The following is a 20,320-nucleotide window of genomic DNA, read 5'->3' on the forward strand; positions in this document are numbered from 1 at the left end:
CTCTTTTTCAAGGACCCTCCCAAAGGCCTGATCATTCAAAGGGAGAAGTGACACTGAAATTTGAGGGCCCCACTGCTGACCAGTTTCTTGTAAGGATGACTTCACTGGCCCTCACAACTATGCCTTGTAAGCCTATTTTTATATAATTTTATATTATTTTATTTATTTATTTATTTATTTGTGTGTATGTGTGTGGCCAGCTCAGCCCACCAGGGGGTGGGGCTGGCTGGCATGTGGTGCTGGGGGATTGAACCGCGGTCCCTGTGCTTTGCTAAGCTTGTTCTAAGTAGGTGCTTTAGACCACTGAGCCATCTCACCAGCCCCAAGCCTATTTTTATAGATAAGGGAACAGAGGCTCGGAAAGATTAAACAAGTTGCCCAAAGCTGTAACACGTGTCATTATTAGAATGGAGGGTTGAACCCAAGTGCATCCACTGTAGCCTTGACTTTGTCATTGTTTTTTTTTTTTTGAATAAAACTAATTCTCTGGGGGAGGTGATGTCAATAAGAGAATAGGGCAAAGCGTTCTGAGTTCTGCCTCATGTCTAGCACGACGTGGGCATTTTATCTAATGGGCTATGTACTCTCCCCCATCTTACAGATGAAGAAACTGAGGCACTCAGAGGCCTGCCCGGTAGCATGCCAGTGGGCTTACTGTCATTCAGTGGCTAGCTGGGATCAGAGCGCTGGTCACCTGACAATAAACTGGTTTCCAACTCTGTTATGCGCAGACATTTCATAAAGATGGTAGGAGTGTCACGAAAGACGCCCAAACTCTCCTACTGTTGAGAACTCAGTATTGGGCGCCAAGCCCTAACCTTCATCTACTCTTGATACTGCTATTTTCCACAGCATTTTATTTATCTAAAAAGTGTTGATAACAGGGCCGGGGAGATAGCTCAGTAGAATAAGCACTTGCCTGGCAAGCACAGGGTCCTGAGTTCAATCCCCTGTACTGCAAAAAAAAAAAAAAAAAAAAAAAAAAAAAGTGCTGATAATAAATGTATAATCCTTTTGTTGACATTTTTCACAAGGTCCCATAAAAGGTTGAATTAAGGATACAAGACCTTCATTTTAGAGTTAGTTCTGTCACCGAGTGTACTTTGTACAGTTTTGGAAAAGCACTTTTGCATTTGAAACAGTGCTGTTGCCTTCTGTCCTCTCGTTAATGCTTCCTTTCAACACTATCAGAAATACGGGGGGCCGGGGACATGGCTCAGCAGAATAAGTGCTTTCCTGGCAAGCGCAAGGGCCGGAGTTCAATCCCCGGTTCTGAAAAAAAAACAAAAAAACCAAAACCAAACCAAAACCAAAACCAAAACAAAAACAAAAACAAAACAAAACAAAAAAACCCCGGCAGATTTCCTTAGGGTACTTTAAGATGCTCATTTGGCTGTGCAGCGACACCAAGTGGCCGGGTGAGGAATTGTCATATATAAAGTTAGAATTGTACCAAATTAAAATAAAAAATTCACAGAGCCGGCTAGACACCACTTTTGGTACTAATGTCTGTTTAGATTTCTGAGAATTAAAAGGAAACATCAACAGATCTGGGTCCAATTTGCCTTTTTTTATGAGTTTAGGACAGGATGTACAGGGTGCACAGGGTCTCACTACGTAGATCAGATTCATAGTGATCCTCCTGTTTTTGGCCTCCCAAGAGCTGGGATTACAGGCACGCGCCACCACGTCCAGTCTCCATGGCGTTTCAGTGCACCCAGGGGGCGGGGCCGGCATGGCATACTGGGGACCGAACCCCAGCCGCTGTGCTCTGCTGAAGCAGGCGCTTTAGTCCACTGAGCTATCTGGCTGGCCCTCCAATTTACCTTTTAAATAGCTATTTTCCCCACCATAAGGAACCGGGGCTTGTTACGGAAATGGTTGAATCCAGCCCTAGTGCAAGAACTAGTTGAGATATGCTTGCAAGCTAAGCAGCTACGCAGAAGTCAGGTCAAAGACACTAAGACACTAGCCTGAGGAGGCTCCCTGCGGCCAAGCGTGGGACAACCCAAGCACTAATAAGAGTAAAAATCGTGAAGAATGGGAAACACATCAAGAAAACTTAAATTCATGTTTCTGTTGACACTAAAAAAGTGAAGTCTGTTCACTCTGAATAGACTTGGGTCACTGCCTTCTCCCCAATTGTTCTGGAGGATGTGAATAAATGATTGTTCTGAAAACTGGTAAGAAAAAGGGATGGCATTAGCACATAACCTGCTTTCCCCTAATTTTTTCTTTTAAAAATTTATTTATTTGGTACAGGGTCTTGCAATGCAGCTCGGACTCATAGTGATCCTCCTGTTTCAGCCTCCCCAGCCCTGGGATTACAGGTGTGCACCACCATGCCCAGTTTTGGTGGCTGGCACAGTGTGGGGCTGGCACAGCATGTGGTACCAGGGATTGAACCCAGGTCCTTGCGCTTGCCAGACAGGCGCTTAGGCTGCTGAACTATCACCCCAGCTCCTCATCTCTCTTTTCTTTTTCTTTCTTTCTTTTGCAGTGCTGTGGCTTGAACTCAAGGCCTTCACACTGAGCTACACTTCCACTCTTGTAAAAATTAAAAAAAATTTTTTTTTGAGATCAAGTCCTACTAATTCACTGAACTGCTAAATTTGGGCTTAGAACTATAATCCCTCTGCCTCAGTCCCTCAGCCTGCTGGGATTACAGGTGTGCGCCAGCATTTCTTGTTTTAAGTCTGACTCTGCTACCAAACAGGAGATAAGGGAAATCTCTCTTTACTGAATTATTCCTGCTGATAAGTGAAGGTGGAAACAGAGAGAACACTGCTATCTTACATGCTCTAAAGGGACAAGCCATCAGGAAGTGACAATGTCTAGTTATTCAGACCACAAGAATAGACACAACCAGATACTAGGATCCTGGATAGGCTACGCACTGCCACCTAGGAAATGTCATGTATTTATTTATTTACATTTTTGTGGTACCAGGGATTGAACTCAGGACTTTGTGCTTGCCAGACAGGCGCTTATTCTACTGAGCTATCTCCCTGGCCCCCTTAGGGAATATTCTTATTTCAAACTCTAAAACCTGAATCGGCCATGTCCATGGTTCTAAGAACTAATTTACAGGGAGTAGAGGGGGATGTTCTAAAGGCCATGCCACCAAGGTAGTCAGCAAAACCTAGGCTGTGGGGAACAGAAGGACAAAAGGCACATGCACTACAAGGAAACACAAACCAGCACTGGGGTGAGAGAGGTAGAGATGACCAAAGCTTAAAATCCGAAGGACCAATTGCAATGGCTGAATCAGATATCTGGATCCAGATTCAAACAAACAAACTGAGGTAACAGAAGAAACCCGAGCCCCAGGTATTTTATATTCCCATAGCAAGTTACCGCTAAAATTGTAGGAGTAGTTCATTATTGTGATTATACTTAAAAATATTTTTCCATCATGACAATAAAATATGAACAAAATTAACACGCTGTCTGGAATTCGCCTAAAAGGAAGCTAGGGCGGTGGTACATCAACACAGGACACAAAACTGTCCCCGAGTTGGTCAAGGATCAGTGATGGGTGATGAGGATACGTGGTTTCATTATCTTAGGCAATCTTTTTACAGGTTGAAAGTTTCCACACAATAAGTTAAAGCCAAAAGAAAACAACGGTAAGAGCGCATGACTCTGGGTCTGGCCGGACAAATGATGAGAGGCCAGGCCATGGGTGAGACTCGTGTGTGAGCTGGTGTAGTAGCATGGGGCTCACTCATTATGAGACAAGAAGGGACAGAGAGAACGAGTAAGTACTCACATTCACTACAGGCCAGAAACATTAATTTATAAATAATATGGTAGTAGATACTAAATATTATTATAATAATGTTATTGTTATGCTTTAACAGTATATGCAGTAGGTTATGTTTTCAGTGCTTTATGCAGGGGACAGCTAATTTTTTTTTTTTTTTTTTTTTTTGAGGAACTGGGGATTGAACTCAGGCCCTTGTGCTTGCCAGGCAAGCACTTATTTTATTGAGCTATCTCCCTGGCCCCCAGCTAAATCTTAAAGAAGCTTGGTTTCCAGGCATGGGGGTGCACACCTGCAATCTCAGCACTCGGGAGGCAGAGGCAGGAGGATCACCATAAGTTCAAGGCCAGTTTGGACTACTTAGTGAGCTCAAGGCCAGCCTGAACTATACAGAGAGACTCTGTCTTGAAAACAAAACAACCCAACCCAACCCAACCTGAAAGAGGCTCAGCAGGCATCATCATCCTGGTTCTCAAAAGTAGAGCTGGGGAACTGCACGCAAAATACTCACTGATGGCACCAGGTTGCTTCTCAAAGTACAGGATGAATAATGGAAGAATCAGAGCAGAAATGAAGGTGAGGTAGGCAGCAGTCCAAGATGTAAGATTCACGGAGGCACTCACCTTCAGGGCCTGCCCTGCTGGCTGATGAGAGGACTACTTCCTTCAGCTTTCACTCCCAGGTGCCTCAGTTCCCTGCCCTAGCCCCTGCCCTCTTTTCTGCAGCCTCTCTGCACTTAAGGCTGGGAACTCTGAGTGAGGAGTAGAAAGAAGGGTAGGAGTTGCTGGCTCCAACGTCAGTGGCACACCTCAATGACATTCCCTATCCGCTAGGGGGCTCTGGGGTCACCTAGCCTAAGAATGCTGGCAAGCTCACACTCTAGAGAACAGAGGCAGGAGGGCACGTGACCTTCTGTGCAGGAGCAGAGTGGGAGCAGGGAAGCCAGTGACCAAATTTGGAGGGTCCCTACAAGGGGACCAAAACAATGTCCAGTACAAAATTATTCATGCAGTTTCATTTTATGAGGTTTTTCAAGAGTAGAACCAAAACCCAACCTACTGTTAAGACCGCTGAACATCCCAGTCTTCCCCTAATCTTCCTTCCATTGCCTAGCACCCAGTAGGACTTTAACAAACAGGGAGTCATTAATTGTCTAGAAGAGACTCGGCATCTGAGGGGCAGACTGGGGCCCCAACAATAAAACCGTGCAACAGGGCTGGGTGGCTCAGTGGTACAGCGTGCCTAGCAAGCACGAGGCCCTGGGTTCAATCACAAGTGCAAACAAACCAAACACACACACACACGTGCACACATGCACACACCCCACACAACAACTTGCACTGGCCACTGCAGTCAAGGGAACATGACTCTAAATGAGGGCCTACACAGAGGGCCAGAATGGCAGTAGGGTGGATGTGTGCTCCGTCTTAAGGACCAGAGACCCTGAACAACTCCAGAGTGGGCAGCCCAGCTCTGGCAAATGCCCATATCTTTCTAGAACTCCAAGGGCGCATGATGTGCAAATCAGGGATCTCCCAATGCTTTCTGCTTCCATGTGTTCGGGACACCACACGACAGCTTGGCTTAGCTATTCTTGGCGTCTCCCAGCATCCTGTCTGGTATAAGGAAGGCAAGGATTCACCCAAAGCTTAAGCAGAGCTGCTTCTCTTTCTATTCATCGATTAGGCAACTGGCTGAAGCATTTATTCAGATACAGTGCAAAGATTTTTGCACTGCACCTTGAAGAGATTAACATACGTAATTGTCAGGGCTCAGTGTTTCTTTCTTTCTTTTTCTTTCTTTTTTTTTTTTTTAAATGTGTTTAGGACAGGGTATCTCACTACACTGATTGGACTCATAGTGATCCTCCTGTTTTCAGCCTCCCAAGCTCTGGGATTACAGGAGTGCGCCACCAGGCCTAGTCTCAATCGCCATGTCAGTGCACCCGGGGTCAGGGCTGGCACAGCATGCTGGGGATTGAGCCCTGGCTGCTGCGCTCTGCCTAAGCAGGCGCTTTAGTCTGTAGAGCTCTCTGGCCCGGCTCTAGAGCTCAGTATTTCTTACTTGAGTTAATTCAGCAGCGATAAAAATCCAACACATGAGCGTGATTCAAGGAGTGGCTCTGGGAAGCAAGGGCTGCCTACGGGCACCTGAGCAATGGTCTCCTTACGTGGAGTAGACGGTGATGCTCTCCCGCTCCTCAATCTTGATGCTTTCATCACTGGGAACGGGTGGGTTGCTCTGAAATTGGTTCGGAATCCGGAACCAGACTTTCAATTTCTTCTGCAGGGAGCCATCTTCATTGGGGAACACGGCGAAGGAAATAGGGACTGTCATTCCCATGCCGATTCCTGGCAATGTGAAAACACAGACCGTTGTGGGCATCGGGGGCCAGCTTGCTCCAGGTCCGAGTGTACTGGCCTCATTCTCCTGCCACGGCCACAAGTTTTTCTCTGTTCTTAATGGAGTGAATGAACTTTCAGACACTAACAATATAGGTAAGCTGGGTGTGAGGGCAGCTTTCTGGGAGGTTGAGGAGGAAGAGTAGGTTAGAACCCAGCCTGGGCAACTTGGGGATTTAGAGATACCTCGTCTCAAGAAAATAAAAGTCTGGCAATACAGCTTGGTGCAAAGGCCCTGGCTTTGATCTCTAGTACCACAAAATCAATCAATCAACCTATCTATCAATCAATCTATCAATCTATCTATCTCTCTACCAATAGAGACTGAGATATAGTTAGGCATATATAAACACCTCTTATTTTTTTATATTGGAGGCCAGGGTGGTACAATTCCTGAAAAAATTATTTGCCAATACACATCAAGAATTAGATATCAGGAGACTGGGCATGGTAGCACGTGCCTGTAATCCCAGCTCTTGGGAGACTGTAAACAGGTGGATCACTACAAGTCTGATTTACTAGTGAGATCCTGAACACCCTGTAGCCCCTTCCCTAAAATACAAAAAGAAAGAAAAAAAGAAAAGAATTAGATATCAGTATCTAATGACTTCCTACGTAAATATAAATTTTATTCAATTTTAAGGAATACACAATATAGAAGAGGCTATAGGTAACAGGTCAGCCACCACAGCAAAATTTATTATTTTGTTCAAAACTGAAGCTGGATTCCGATTTGATTTGAAACTGTCTCATTGCTATCTGTTTATCAATAAAATTTTGAAAAAAAAAAACCAAAAACAACTGAAGCTGGAGACACAGGAATGGGGTTCGATCTCCTGCGTGCTCTGCTGGCCCTGCCCCTGGGGCGCACCGAGATCGAGACTGAGACTGGGCACGGTGGTGCACGCCTGTAATTCCAGCGCTGAGGAGGCTGGAAACAAGAGGATAACTATGGGTCCAATCTGTGTAGTGAGACCCTGTACCAAATATATATAAAAAATAAAAATAAAAAATAAAAAATAAAGCTGGGCATTGTGGCACACATCTGTAATCCCAGCACTCAGGAGGCTGAGGCAGGAGGACTGCTGCAAGTTCGAGACCATCCTGGGCTACAAGGTGAGCTCAAGCTCAGCCTGAACTGTATAGTGAGGCCCTGTCTCAAAAAGACCAAAGCCAAACCAAACCAAACAAACCCTGAACTATATCTGAAGAAATTATGGGCACATTCCTAAGACTACTTAGTATTAGTAGAAGTTAATTAGTAAAAACTGAAATAACTAAAATAACATTTAAAAACTCTAAAATAAGTACCTGTCTGGCAAGGGCATGGTCCAGAGTTCGATCCCCACTACCACAGAAAAAATATAAAACAAAAACACCCTAAAATATATTCAAAAGACAACAATGACTACATTTAAAATTGTTTAGCAATAGCTATTTTGTTGCTTTCAAAATTTCCTTTAGTATAATAATTTTTATACCTGGTTTCACCTGAAAAGATGTTTTCAACAGCATTAAGAGGAAAAGATTTCTTCACTTCCTGCTGGTCAATTTATTTTCCAAAGTGTGATTACTTTGCTCCTAGAACATGTTACTATTCTTCATACCAGTTTCTTTCTAAATTATCAGCTTAAGAAATATCCTAAAGATTAAGCCCATCTCTTCTTTTTCTTCTAGCTTTCTGACCCATATTCAATTTGCAGTGATTCCAAATACTCCATAAACCTGAGAGTTCCTTCAGAGGCCAGCATCTAAAAATTTGGTTTCGGGGCCAGGGACATGGCTCGGTAAAAGAAGTGCTTCTCTGGCAAGCACAAGGACCTGAGTTCAATCCCCAATTCCACCAAAACACAACAAAACAAAACAGCTCTTTCCAGGCGTCCTCGTGAGAGTGACATCGTCTTTAAACCCTCCGTGGCAATCCCTGACACACTGCCGTGATACCCGGGGAAGACAGGGCGACCTGGAAATCTAACTACTTCCTAAAGATCATCCAACTTTTGGATGATTATCCAAAATGCTTCATTGTGGGAGCAGACAATGTGGGCTCCAAGCAGATGCAGCAGATCCGAATGTCCCTCCGAGGGAAGGCCGTGGTGCTAATGGGCAAGAATACTATGATGCACAAGGCCATCCGAGGACATCTGGAAAACAACCCGGCTCTGGAGAAACTGTTGCCTCATATCTGGGGGAATGTGGGCTTTGTGTTCACCAAGGAGGACCTCACTGAGATCAGGGATATGCTGCTGGCCAATAAGGTGCCTGCTGCTGCCCGTACAGGTGCCATTGCCCCATGTGAAGTCACCGTGCCTGCCCAGAACACTGGTCTGGGGCCTGAGAAGACCTCTTTCTTCCAGGCTCTGGGCATCACCACTAAAATCTCCACGGGCACCATTGAAATCCCTAGTGATGTACAGCTAATTAAAACTGGGGACAAAGTGGGAGCCAGCGAGGCAACCCTCCTGAACATGTTGAACATCTCCCCATTCTCTTTTGGGCTGATCATTCAGCAAGTGTTTGACAATGGAAGTATCTACAACCTAGAAGTCCTTGACATTACAGAGGAAACTGCATTCTCGCTTTCTGGAGGGATCCGCAGTGTTGGCAGTGTCTGTCTGCAGACTGGTTACCCAGCTGTTGCATCAGTGCCCCATTCTATCATCAATGGGTACAAGCGGGTCCTGGCTTTGTCTGTGGAGAGTGATTACACCTTCCTACTTGCTGAAATGGTCAAGGCCTTCTTAGCTGATCCATCTGCATTTGTGGCTGCTGCCCCTGTCGTTGCAGCCACCACTGCTGTTCCTGCTGCTGCAGCTGCCTCAGCTAAGGTGGAAACCAAGGAAGAGTCTGAGGAGTCAGATGAGGATATGGGATTTGGTCTCTTTGACTGATCATCAAAAAGCAAACTATTCAGCCTGCCTAACTGGCAAAACAAGGAATAAAGGCATATTGATTGTCTTTCAAAACAAAACAAAACAAAACAAAACAAAACAAAACAAAACAAAACAAAACAAAATTTGCTTTCTACTCAGCAGGTACATGAACCTCAGGTCAGTTATGTTAAGGAGGGGAAGCAGTCAGCTCGGACAAGTCTTTGGGTATGTGGGGCCTGAGAGTCCTCAGACCCTTCATTTGCCAGGACAGGGATCTTGCCCAAGTGCATCCTGGTGGCTGAGGTCTGAAGTCAGACATCGGCCTTGCCTTACACTGGGGTTCAGCTTATTAGGGTTCAGACTTCATCCCATTAACCCAAACCAAAATCAACAAGCTGGGTGTGGGACTCAGGCCTGTAATCCTACCATTGCTGGGTGGCTGAGTCAGGAAGAGCACAAGTTCAAGCCTAGTCTGGGTACCTTAGTGAGAACCTTGTCTTACACAGAAAAGGAAAAATATACTTATGTGGACAGCAGATGGCTCGATACTTGGGAAGGAACCGTGAACTGAGTGACACAGACAGACCCCTTAAAGCGAGGGGAGGCTGGGCTGGCTTCAGAGTGGTCCTTCCAGTGCCTCCTGTGATGAACCCCCTTGAACTCATGTACCATAAGTCAGGTGACGTTAAGCAGGAAGTCACAGGGGCCTTTCAGCCCCTCCCCTGTATCTCCTACAGGTCAAGTGTGGCCTGCAAAGCTGCCCCATTGGACCAGGGCTTGTCCCTCAGGGGTACTCACCCTTGTCATTGGTGCCCCCCACGTACTTCATGACCTTTGGCATTGCCTCCCGGAGAGCCTCATCCACGGGCTTATCTGTCACTTCCACAGTGGCAAACTTCCCTCCTTCACAGGCTCTTTCCTCGTAGGAGACGTCTTCCTAGAGGCACAGGAGACACAGGCTTGAGACCTACAGAGTAGCAACCTGTGTCGTCCCTAGAAGTAACAATGGGGGCCGGGGAGATGGCTCAGTAGAATAAGCACTTGCCTGGCAAGCCTAAGCGTCTGAGTTCAATCCCTGGTTCTGCCAAAAAAAAAAAAAAAAAAAAAAAAAAAAAAAAAGCAAAGCCTAGAAGTAACAATGGCCCCGCTGTAGGAAGTACACACTACGAAAGAACTTTCCACAATAGCTGTGGCAACAGCACACGCACAGGCTGAGTGACAAGGCCCTTGAGACACAGATTCCAGGAGTCTTATACACTGGGAAACATCAGAAGCTGAAAAAAACTTACAATAAATAATTTTCAGAGGGAGGTAAGATACTGCACCTGCAAACCTTGGAATGTTCTAAAATGAAACATGCAGAGATCAAAACAGCTCTTCGAAATAAAAACGTTCTAATGACAGAAATGAAAAGTGGTACAGGAAGGTTGGAAGATAAAGTTGCAAGAAATCTACCAAGTCAAGTCAAGAAATATTTGTTCTAATGGTGTTTGTAAATAGGATCTCAAGTCCGCATCTTGTACAGCAATTAACCACTAAGAAGAATATATGCAGTGTATTATTTGTTGAAACTGTACTTCCGATTTGATTTGAAACTGTCTCATTGCTATATGTTTATCAATAAAATTAAAAAAAAAAAAGAAAGAAAAAGAAAAAAAAAGTCAAGAAATAAAAAGTGGAAAAGACATTAGAGATTGCGGCCCAAAGATCCATCAGCTGAATAAAAGGGGAGCTAGGAAAAAAAGGAAGAGGAAGAGGAAGAGGGAGAAGAGGAGGTAGAGGAGGAGGAGATGGAGAAGAGGGAGAGGAGGAGGAAGAAGAGCAGAAGGAGGAAGAAGTCAGAAGGGAGGAAAGAAAGAAATACAAAGTAACAACAGCCACACCACTCAGAGGCCTCAAGAGGAGTTTCATACTAGCACCAGGGTTGCGAAGGGGCCTCTTTCCTAACTTTTTGTTTGGGTGCTGGGGATTGAACTAGCTTCATGCTAGTTGTGTGCTCAGCCAGACAGTTACACCCCTAGACCTTCCTTTCCCTTGCTTTTTTTTTTTTTTTTTTTTTTTTTTTAGTCTATAGGGTCTTTTTTTTTTAATTAGTGCATGTTAACATTACAGAATGCAAGCTGAAATCCCAGAACTTGGGAAGCTGAGGCAGGAGGATTGCTGCAAACCGGAGGCTGGCCTGACTACACAGTGAGCTCAAGGCCAGCCTAAACTGCATAGTGAAACTCTGTCTCAAAAAGACAAACCAAACCAAAACCCAACATCACATTATGGAGAATGGTAGTTTGTTTGGGGAAATTAGCACATGCATTGAATCTTGATCATCTTCAATACCATTACAACCCTCCTCCCTTTCTCCTCCCTCCATGTCTCCAAAAGACTACCGCCTGGTATCCTGTCATCTTTCCTTCATTTACTTGTTTATTAATTTGTATATTTTTAGGTTTCTGATATGAGGAATGAAATACAAATTTAAAGCTTTTGAATCTGGCTAGTTATACGTCATAACATGCTGTCTAGTTCTATCTATTCTCCCGCAAGCAACTGGATTTCATGCTTCTTTCTGGACACTACTCCATCACACTTCCACTGTCGTGTTTTCCTTATCCATTCATTGGCTGACTGACACCTAGGCTGTTTCCACAGCTTAGCGAAGGTGCATGGTGCTGCAATACGTATGGACGTGCATCTATCATTACACGGAGTCCTTAATTCTTTGGAATATGTCCAACGGTGGACCTTCCTGTATCATTGGTGGAAATATAAACTAGTACAGCCATTAAGGGCTGGCCAGATAGCTCAGCAGACTAAAGCACCTGCTGAGGCAGAGCATAGCAGCCAGGGTTTGACCCCCAGTGTGCCATGCCTGCCCCACCCCTGGAGCTCACTGAGATGTCGATTGAGACTGGGCGTGGTGGCACGTGCCTGTAATCCCAGTGCTTGGGAGGATGAACACAGGAGGATCACTACGAGTCCCATCTGTGTAGTGAGACACTGTAAACTCTGTACGAAATAAAATAAAATAAAATAAAATAAAATAAAATAAAATAAAATAAAATAGTAAACTCGTATAACCATTATAGAATCAGTATGGAAATTCCTCAAGAAACTAAACATAAAAGTATGACTTGATCCAGTTATGCCTCTCCCTACCCCTACCCCACACTCACAGTCTCCTAGCCTCTCCATGCTCAGCTCCAGGGTCTTTTCCACACAGATCCTTTCTCCCCTATGCACTCTGTGCTGAGTCTTGATCCTATAATCAGGCCCTTCTTTGGTGTTTAGACTCCTAACAACCCTCACAACTCCCCCCGCCCATTCCACCCCTTCTTCTCAGCTGAGCTTCCTAGAACCCAAGGTGATGCTCCTGGACATTCAGCAAGGCAGTGTTTCTCAGACTTTAAGAAAAATACCCATAATCCACAGCCAGATCCATGATAAGGCATCACAATTTCTCAGAGATACCTTATCATCAATGTATCCATGGTTGACGTGAAGTCTGTCTTTAGGGATGGGCTGCATTATGACCTTTTCCTCTTTCTTGTTTACCTCCACTCTGCTTGAGTGAATCTTATTCTTTTGCACTAAAAGAACAAAAGTTGGTCTATAGTGATTTTGCTCTCTGGTGATGGAAAAGTTGTCATTTGAAAAATCTGCAATAAAGTCTTTGTGGACAGGAACTATACTACAGAGTTTTATATGACAGCTGCTCAATAGATATTTATTTGATTAAAGAGATGTCACTGCTACTAATGATTACGAACAAGGCACACAACAGAAGACTTGTACTGGGTTAATATCATCCCTTCTATTGTGGACTGATCAGGTCCACAATCTCCCAAATGAGTGGATGGTGAAGGCCAATAAAAGAGATAAATGGTGTGATTTCAGGGCTCCAGGAGGATCAAAACTCTCTCATAGAATCTGAGATTCTCTAGGGGCTAAGACCAAGACCTTCTCTGGGTGGCTTGTATTTATTTAGTTGTCAGAAGAGAGTGGAGTACTCAAGAAGGGCTGAATGCTCAAGGACTTCTCCAAGTAAGGCATCTTGTTACCTTAGGAGAGCTCTGTTAACTCCAGGAAAGTCTCCATCCGGGATCAAGATGCCTGAGGCTACAGTCTTTATCTAGTAGAGGTTGGACCCAGCTATGGCCTTGTCTTGCCCTTTGTGGCCTCATGGCTTCACCCACCACCCCAGGCCTCAGTAGGGACCAGTGACTCACAGAGGTTCACTTACTATGAATCCACTGCCCATCTCTGGACAAGGGGCCTAGGACTTGGACAGACTCACAAGTCAACATGGAAAGCCAATAGGTTAATTAAAGTCCTGCTTGGAGCTGCTTCGTAGTGGTCTCTATCAGACCTGGCTTTCCTGCATTGTCAAATGAATCTTAACTGGAGATGAGGGTATGATTCCCAAGGCTACACAAAGAAAATGTGGAGAAACATAGGATTGTGGGGCAATGAGTGGACTGTGGAGCCTGAATGGGTATATTTAATATTATACCTTTATATCAGGAATACAAAAATACCTGTTAATTTTGTATATATGCTGCAAAAGTGAGTACTACCCTTTGTTTTACAGGTTAAAACAGCTTGACAAAAAAGAGGTCAGAGACATGTGAAAACAAAGCCTATGAGACAGTCTCATGCTTAAACTCTCATGCTTAAACTGCATGTGGGAAGGAGAAAAGACACCAGAGTAAGAATCAAGTGACAAAAATCAACTCTGACTTTTGGGCTCTGGACTTAGCAATTCCAAGAAAAGCTGATGCTTCCTGAGAGCTCTTTCTAGCACATGGGTCTGTGAGCTCAGCAGAAAATTCCAGAACTCTCCTCTTGCTTAACGTCTCCTCCTTGCAAGGTCGCAAATTCTAGAAATGTTACTGACCCCGTGAATCAACAAGCAGATCTAAAGTTCACCTCCTCCAAGCCATTTAACAAAGAGGAAATAAGTAACCAGGCGGGTTGGATTGCTCAAGATGCCGCAGCTACTGCAGGGCAGAACCGGAATGAGGATTTGCGATCCCAAACTGCATTCTGGTGGCGCAAGACTCTTGACAACTGTGCGGGCAGACTGAGCACCGAACACGTCTCCTTGGTCACTGTGTCCGTTGAAGAAACATTAGAATGCCTGTGTCACGCTCAAGACGGAGATCTGAATCATTTTATGCAGAAACGTCTCGTCCAAGTGGGGCTGCCAACCACAAGCACTTAGTGAAGAAGGAGCCAGCTGGCTCTTCTCTTTGGTCTTTCCTTTTTTAATGCATTCAACCAACAAGTCCTCAGTTCTGGTGTGTGTGAGCCTTGTGCCAGGGACTAAAATACACAGCTGAAGGAAATGGTTTCTGACATCAGAAAAGGCCCAGTCTCTTAGGGGAGGGAGCCGGGGAAACAGGTGGTCACTGGGAAGGAGGAGAAGTGCCAGGGTGGTGTGGGACAGAGGAAAGGAACGACTTAGGCCTGCTCGGGACCTTCATGTGTGGGTATGATTATATGTTTGGGCAGGTCACACAGATCCCTGGGTGTCTGGCCATTGTTTCATGGATTCATTAAATAAACAGGATTGCAAACTTCTGCCAGATGCTACAGACTTGGAGATTCATATGACATGAAGAATAAGGAGGGTTGGTGGAAGAAATACACAGATGATTATTATACAATACAGTAGGTGCTGATTGTTTAGGGAAGGGATTCCAGGTGGCAAGGCTCATAGGGGTAAAATAGGAGAAGTCAAGGACAGAATGATAAATGTGAAGAACACAAGGAGTCCTTGAGGCTGGAGCCAAGATGGGGCTCTCCAGGGGCCAGATTCCAATGGGACTCTGGGATGTCGCAGGATGTGGACTTTGTAGCCATCAGTCCAATCATGGTGGTCTGACAGTGGGCCAGTTTCATCTCTAAATAAGTTCAATTGAGTTTTGTGATCTACACTGGATACTGAAGTATATAAGACTCCTAGAGGGTCCCTGGAGCAGGTAAGAGCTCTAGGGAATGTACAAGCGAGCTGCACCCTCAGCCTGGTCCCTGGGCAGAAAGTCCACAGTGGGGTGAGTAAGGCTGCTGGACAAGGGACTAACTTGATTCAGAGGGCCAGCATCCCTGGAGAAAGCCCTGCAGGCTGAACATAGCTCTACCTCCTCCTCCTCTGGAATGACCTTTCCTTTCTTGAACTCCAAAAGCCAGACAATTCCAGAGCTGGAAGGGCCCTTACATGTTTGTCCCCTCATCTGCCTCCTCTTGCCTGAGCGAGCTCTCCTTTGGGCAACAGGACACAGGGCCGGGAGCTCAGCAGGAAGCTGGCATAGAGAAAGGTAAATCAGCAGGAGACTGGGACTCTGGATGTGTGAGAGCAGAGCCAGCACAGAGCATTCTATCTAAGGCAACCCCTGCACACACATCTCCATTCCTGGCTTACCCCACCCAGATAACCCGGGCACAGCTTCTACCTGCCCTGCAGGCACACCTTCCTGGCACTTTGTCATTGGGCTTCTTCTGTTTTCTTTAAAGGTCATGCCCATGCCAGGGCCTCTGTACCTGCTGCTGCTTCTGTCTGGGGTGTTCTCCTACCTTGGCCTGACGAACCTTAAAGTTACTTCCAACAGGTAACTTTAAGGTCCCAGCCTGAAAGTTACTTCTGTAGAGTGGTCCCTAATCTATAACAAGCTTACCACAATCTTCATATAGATCTTCAACTCTCATGACTAATGTACCAGGATTACAATTAAACAGGATTGTGTTTAATCCTATTCCCGACCATAAATCCCACAAGGTCAGGACTGTTTCTACTACCTCTACTATTTCTACTATCTCTCTGTGGCTCTATTTGTCCCTATAAGAATTGTGGGGTAACAGGGCTCAGAAGGAAACCTGGTTTTGCTCTAATGAAAGGAATGCCAATAACTGGAGCCAGATAGAAGGATGAGAATTCAGACTTATAAGGCTTCCCAGAGAAAAGCTGGCTCAGGCTGTCTTAAGCCAGGTCTCCTGAAGGGATGCACTACCTACATTCGCAGTAGCCCTGGGCATAACCTCTCATTCCAAACAATATGAGAATTTAATTTGAATTGACTTTTTTGGTAACAGGAATTGAACTCAGGACCTTGCACTTGCCAGGCAGATGCTGTGCTGCTGAGCTATATCCCTGACAAATATTTAGATGTGTGAGGTGGATATTATAAAACTATTCTAGTTCTCCAGGAAGCTCTATTTGAATTTATTTCACTAGAGTTTTCTATTTTTGCAAAGAATAAGGGATCTATGTGAACTTAGTATTGGTTTTCAAAATTTAACATCTCTTTTTAAAATATACTTAGTAGAGGGTCTACAGGTCTCACCACAGATCGGACTTGTAATGATCCTCCTGTTTTCAGCCTCCCAAGCGCTGGGATTCCAGGCACATGCCACCACTCCAGTCTCAGTCACTGCCTCAGTGTGCCCCCAGTGGTGGGGCTAACATGGCATGCTGGGGATCAAATCCCAGCCCCAGAACCTGCCTAAGCAGATGCTTTAGTCTGCTGAGCTATCTGGCCGGCCCTCTTTTCTTTTTTTATACTGGTGATGCACATAGTAGGCCAGGGCTCAACCACTGAGCTCTTTCCTCTCCTCTTGTCTCCTTTCTTTTCTTCTTTCCCTTCCTTTTCTTCCTTCCTTTCTTTCAATTTTCTTTTGAGACTTGGTCTTGGTAAGTTGCCCAAGCTGGCCTTAAACCTGTGATCCTCCTGCCTCAGCCTCCTGATAGGCCAGAATTAGAGAATGCACCACTGTGCCCAGCTAAAATTCAACATTCTGATGGGTTTTCTTGTTGGATGGCATAGAGCAGCCTTCCCTCACCCCATCTCCAGGTAGCCTGTGCTTCTAGAAGTTAGTTACTCGGGGAGGATTTGAGCCCATGGTCACACATACCAATTTTTAACATGCACTAGACACCTTGGTCAAGGGTGAGTCCCCCACAGAGATCTTACTAGAAGCATCTTGCTCTGGGATTGCAAGTCTCTGGCAAGGTCAGGTTTCTTCTGGCCACTTGTGACACTGTGCACGTTGATCTGGGAAGCCTGAGATTTTACAGTAAGAAGATATTAAAACCAGGTGTGATGGCTTATGACTGTAATACACTGAAATGGGAGCCTGAGGCAGGAGGATTGCAAATTCAAGGCCAGCCTCAACAACTTAACAAGATCCTATCTCAAAAAAATATTAATAATACCCACAGATGCAATATTTTCTATGTACCTGTTACTAAATGCCTGGCATAAATTCATTCATTCAACCTTCTAACAACTCTGTGAAGAAGCTACTGTTTTAATCCTCCTTTTTAGAGGAGCAAGAGGTTAAGTACCTTGCTCCAGTTATAGGGAGACAATAGTGGAGCCAGAATTCAAATCCAGGCTACCGATCCTAACCTATTTGCACAGGCTGGACACAAATCCAATAAGGATTTCTGTCATTAATATCAGCTCTGTTCCGGGCATTCACAGGGCTGTCTACTCTCCTCCTTCCTGAGCAATGAAGCAGGCCCCTGATAAGGTCTGCGTGGAATCACAGTGCCTGGAATCAGTCCTGAACATCTGCATGGGCACACTGTGTCACTCATGTTCCCCAGGGGGCATGGATCAGTCCCAGCCAGTCTATTTTCAGGACAGAGGAGATAATTTCAAGGGAGGCTCTCCTCAAAATAACATTCTAGCTTTGTATAGTTTCTATTCTTTTTCTTTTTTTGAAATAGGTTCTCACTTTTTAATTCAGGCTGGCCTTGAACTCACAATGTAGGCCAGGCTGGCCTTGAATTCAGGGTAATCCTCCTGTTTCAGCCTCCTGAGTGCTGGGATTATAGGCATGCAACATCACACTGGGCTACCTCGTATATTTAAACAGCACTATGTGTATCTTTGAATATTTAACTGTTACACTGGCATTGTCACTCCTGTACTGGAGTCCGGTGTTCAGAGTGGTCGAGATGTAAAGTCACTCCCAACTACCACCAAGATTAAGAGGAAGTGAACAGTGACCGCACCTGGTGCCTGCTGCACAACTTACATAGACATCTCACTCAGACTCCAATACATCTGTAACAGTCTTCAAAGGCACGAACTATTACTTTCTCTCATGATTAGCTTCAGAGAGATTACGTTGTCTGAGTTTACCCAGCTAGTACCAGTGGATCTGGGAGTTCTGACATAACTATGTCACTATGTATGTAGAATGTACCACAGTATTTATAAAACATTTTATTCCTAGAACTACAAAATTTTTTCATTAAAAAACCAATACGTGTAGTAACTTTGGAGTAGATGAAAGATATTTTTGATACCTTTTGTTTTTCTTTTTCTTTTTTGGTACTGGGGATGGAGCTCAGGACCTTGCATTTGCCAGGCAGGTGCTTAGGCTGCTGAGCTATCTCCCCGGCTCGATGACAGATACCTATTCTACAGATGCAGAAACAGGATCATTTGGGTGAAACGGGTTGCATCAGCATGATAAGGGTACAATGCTAGACTGGGCGTGGTGACGTGTGCCTGTAATCCCAGCACTTGGGAGGCTGAACACAGGTGGATTACTATGAGTCCAATCTATGTAGTGAGACCCTGTAATAGTAATAATAAAAAAAGTATGCTGCTATTTCATATCCCATAGGGTCCCACAGTCCCACTGACTATTAAGGAAAATGCTTATTAGGGTGCTATATTTAACCCTATAGACACTACTAAATCAGTGGCTGGTGGCACTGTATTGATAAGGTGTTAACAGGAAATAGAAATTAATAGTATGAAGAAGATAGGCGCTGTGATACAATGAACTGGTTACACAGGTAATAGGTCAGTGGAGATGCCAAGTAGGGGACAAGGAGCCAGCCGAGAGCCTGGGAAGCTCCTGAGGAAAGACAGAGGTTTACCTGTTACCTGAGCTCTGATACCCAGCTCACCTGGTAAAAGCTAGAACCACGGCCATCTGTATAAGAGAAGGCAAAGCCACAGAGTTAGCAGCTCCTGCTATTAAGAGACCCAACAGAAGGGCAGAAAAAGGGAGATATACAGTTTCTGTCTCTTATTAGCGCTGTGCTCTGGGCAAACCTAGCGGGGTGCCAGCTGACATCAGAGCTTGAGAAACCTACATGGGGTTAGCCCAGAATGAACAAAAATGGAGACAGACAGCAAGGGCGGGGGGGGGGGGGGGGGGCGAGGGGGGGGGGGGGGCGGGGGGAGAGCAGACCGGGGAGATGGCTCAGTAGAATAAGCACTTGCCTGGCAAGCGCAAAGGCCTGAGATCAATCCCCTATTCCATGCAAAGAAAAAAAAAGCTGGGAAGGGCAAGAAAGGAAACTGAAGGCACAAGCCCCAAACACTCTGGCCTTTCCATCTGTATTCATGGTCACCATTAGCCCCAGGAGACCAAGTGAGCCTGCAGCTGCTGTTAGAACCATGGTAACTGCACCATGCCGAGACCACAGGCAGGATCTGGCCCACACAGGTCTCCTGGACAGCTTGCTAGTATCTTTAGTCAGTTGCCAATAATTTATACCATTGTCCTACTCAACAGTCACAACTTCACTCCTATTGTGCCTGTACCTTACTTACTCTTCCTTTCTTGCTTGCTTTCCTTTATCTTTTTCCTTTTTTTGTGTGATGGGGAAAGAGCCTAGAGCCTTGCACATGTTAAATGCTCCACCCCCAAGTTCTGTCCCCAGCCTTACATGCTTTTTTCCCCAGGACTAAACATACCTGAAGCAGGATACATTACTTGTCCATTAGCACTAAAACATAAGCTGTCTGAGGGCAGGGATTTGTTGGTTTTACCCATTCTTTGTCTCCACAGCCTAGAAAATCATCTGGATCATAGTTCGGCACTCAAAAACCAGTTCTTTTTTGAATTAGTGAATTAAATTTATTTTTTAGAATTTATTTATTTGATATAGGGTCTTGCTATGCAGTTCAGACTCCTAGTGATCCTCCTGTCTCAGCCTCACCAGCGCTGGAATTACAGGTGTGGGCCACCTGGCCTGGTTTCAGTGGGAGGCACAGTGTGGCTGGGTTCTGTGGTTGGGTTCTGGGGCCAGCACAGCATGTGGTATTGGGGATTGAACCCGGATCCTTGCACTTGTCAGTCAGGAGCTTAGACTGCGGAGCTATCTCTCTAGCCGTTGAATTAATTAATTTTATTTTTTTATTTTTATTTTTTATTTTTTTTCAAAATTTTATTGATAAACAGCAATGAGACAGTTTCAAATCAAATCAGAAGTACAGTTTCAACAAATAACACACTGCATATATTCTTCTTAGTGG

The 20,320-nt window shown here is 45.0% G+C and overlaps 1 protein-coding gene and 1 pseudogene across 1 annotated transcript in view; one reads left to right on the plus strand and one right to left on the minus strand.

The window, feature by feature from the left end:
* The window catches only part of Hebp1 (heme binding protein 1), a 28,993-nt gene that overhangs the window by 6,453 nt on the left and 2,220 nt on the right, over nucleotides 1-20,320 (minus strand). The window contains exons 2-3 of the mRNA XM_004626080.2: nucleotides 9,840-9,978; nucleotides 5,937-6,117 (exon numbers count right to left, since the gene is read on the minus strand). Coding sequence (XP_004626137.1) covers nucleotides 5,937-6,117; nucleotides 9,840-9,978 — 320 coding nt within the window. The remainder of the gene's footprint in view (nucleotides 1-5,936; nucleotides 6,118-9,839; nucleotides 9,979-20,320) is intronic.
* On the plus strand, nucleotides 8,100-9,089 carry LOC105741457 (annotated as a pseudogene).

Source organism: Octodon degus, unplaced genomic scaffold (genome assembly GCF_000260255.1).
Source record: "Octodon degus isolate 3935 unplaced genomic scaffold, OctDeg1.0 scaffold00012, whole genome shotgun sequence".
NCBI lineage: Eukaryota > Metazoa > Chordata > Mammalia > Rodentia > Octodontidae > Octodon > Octodon degus.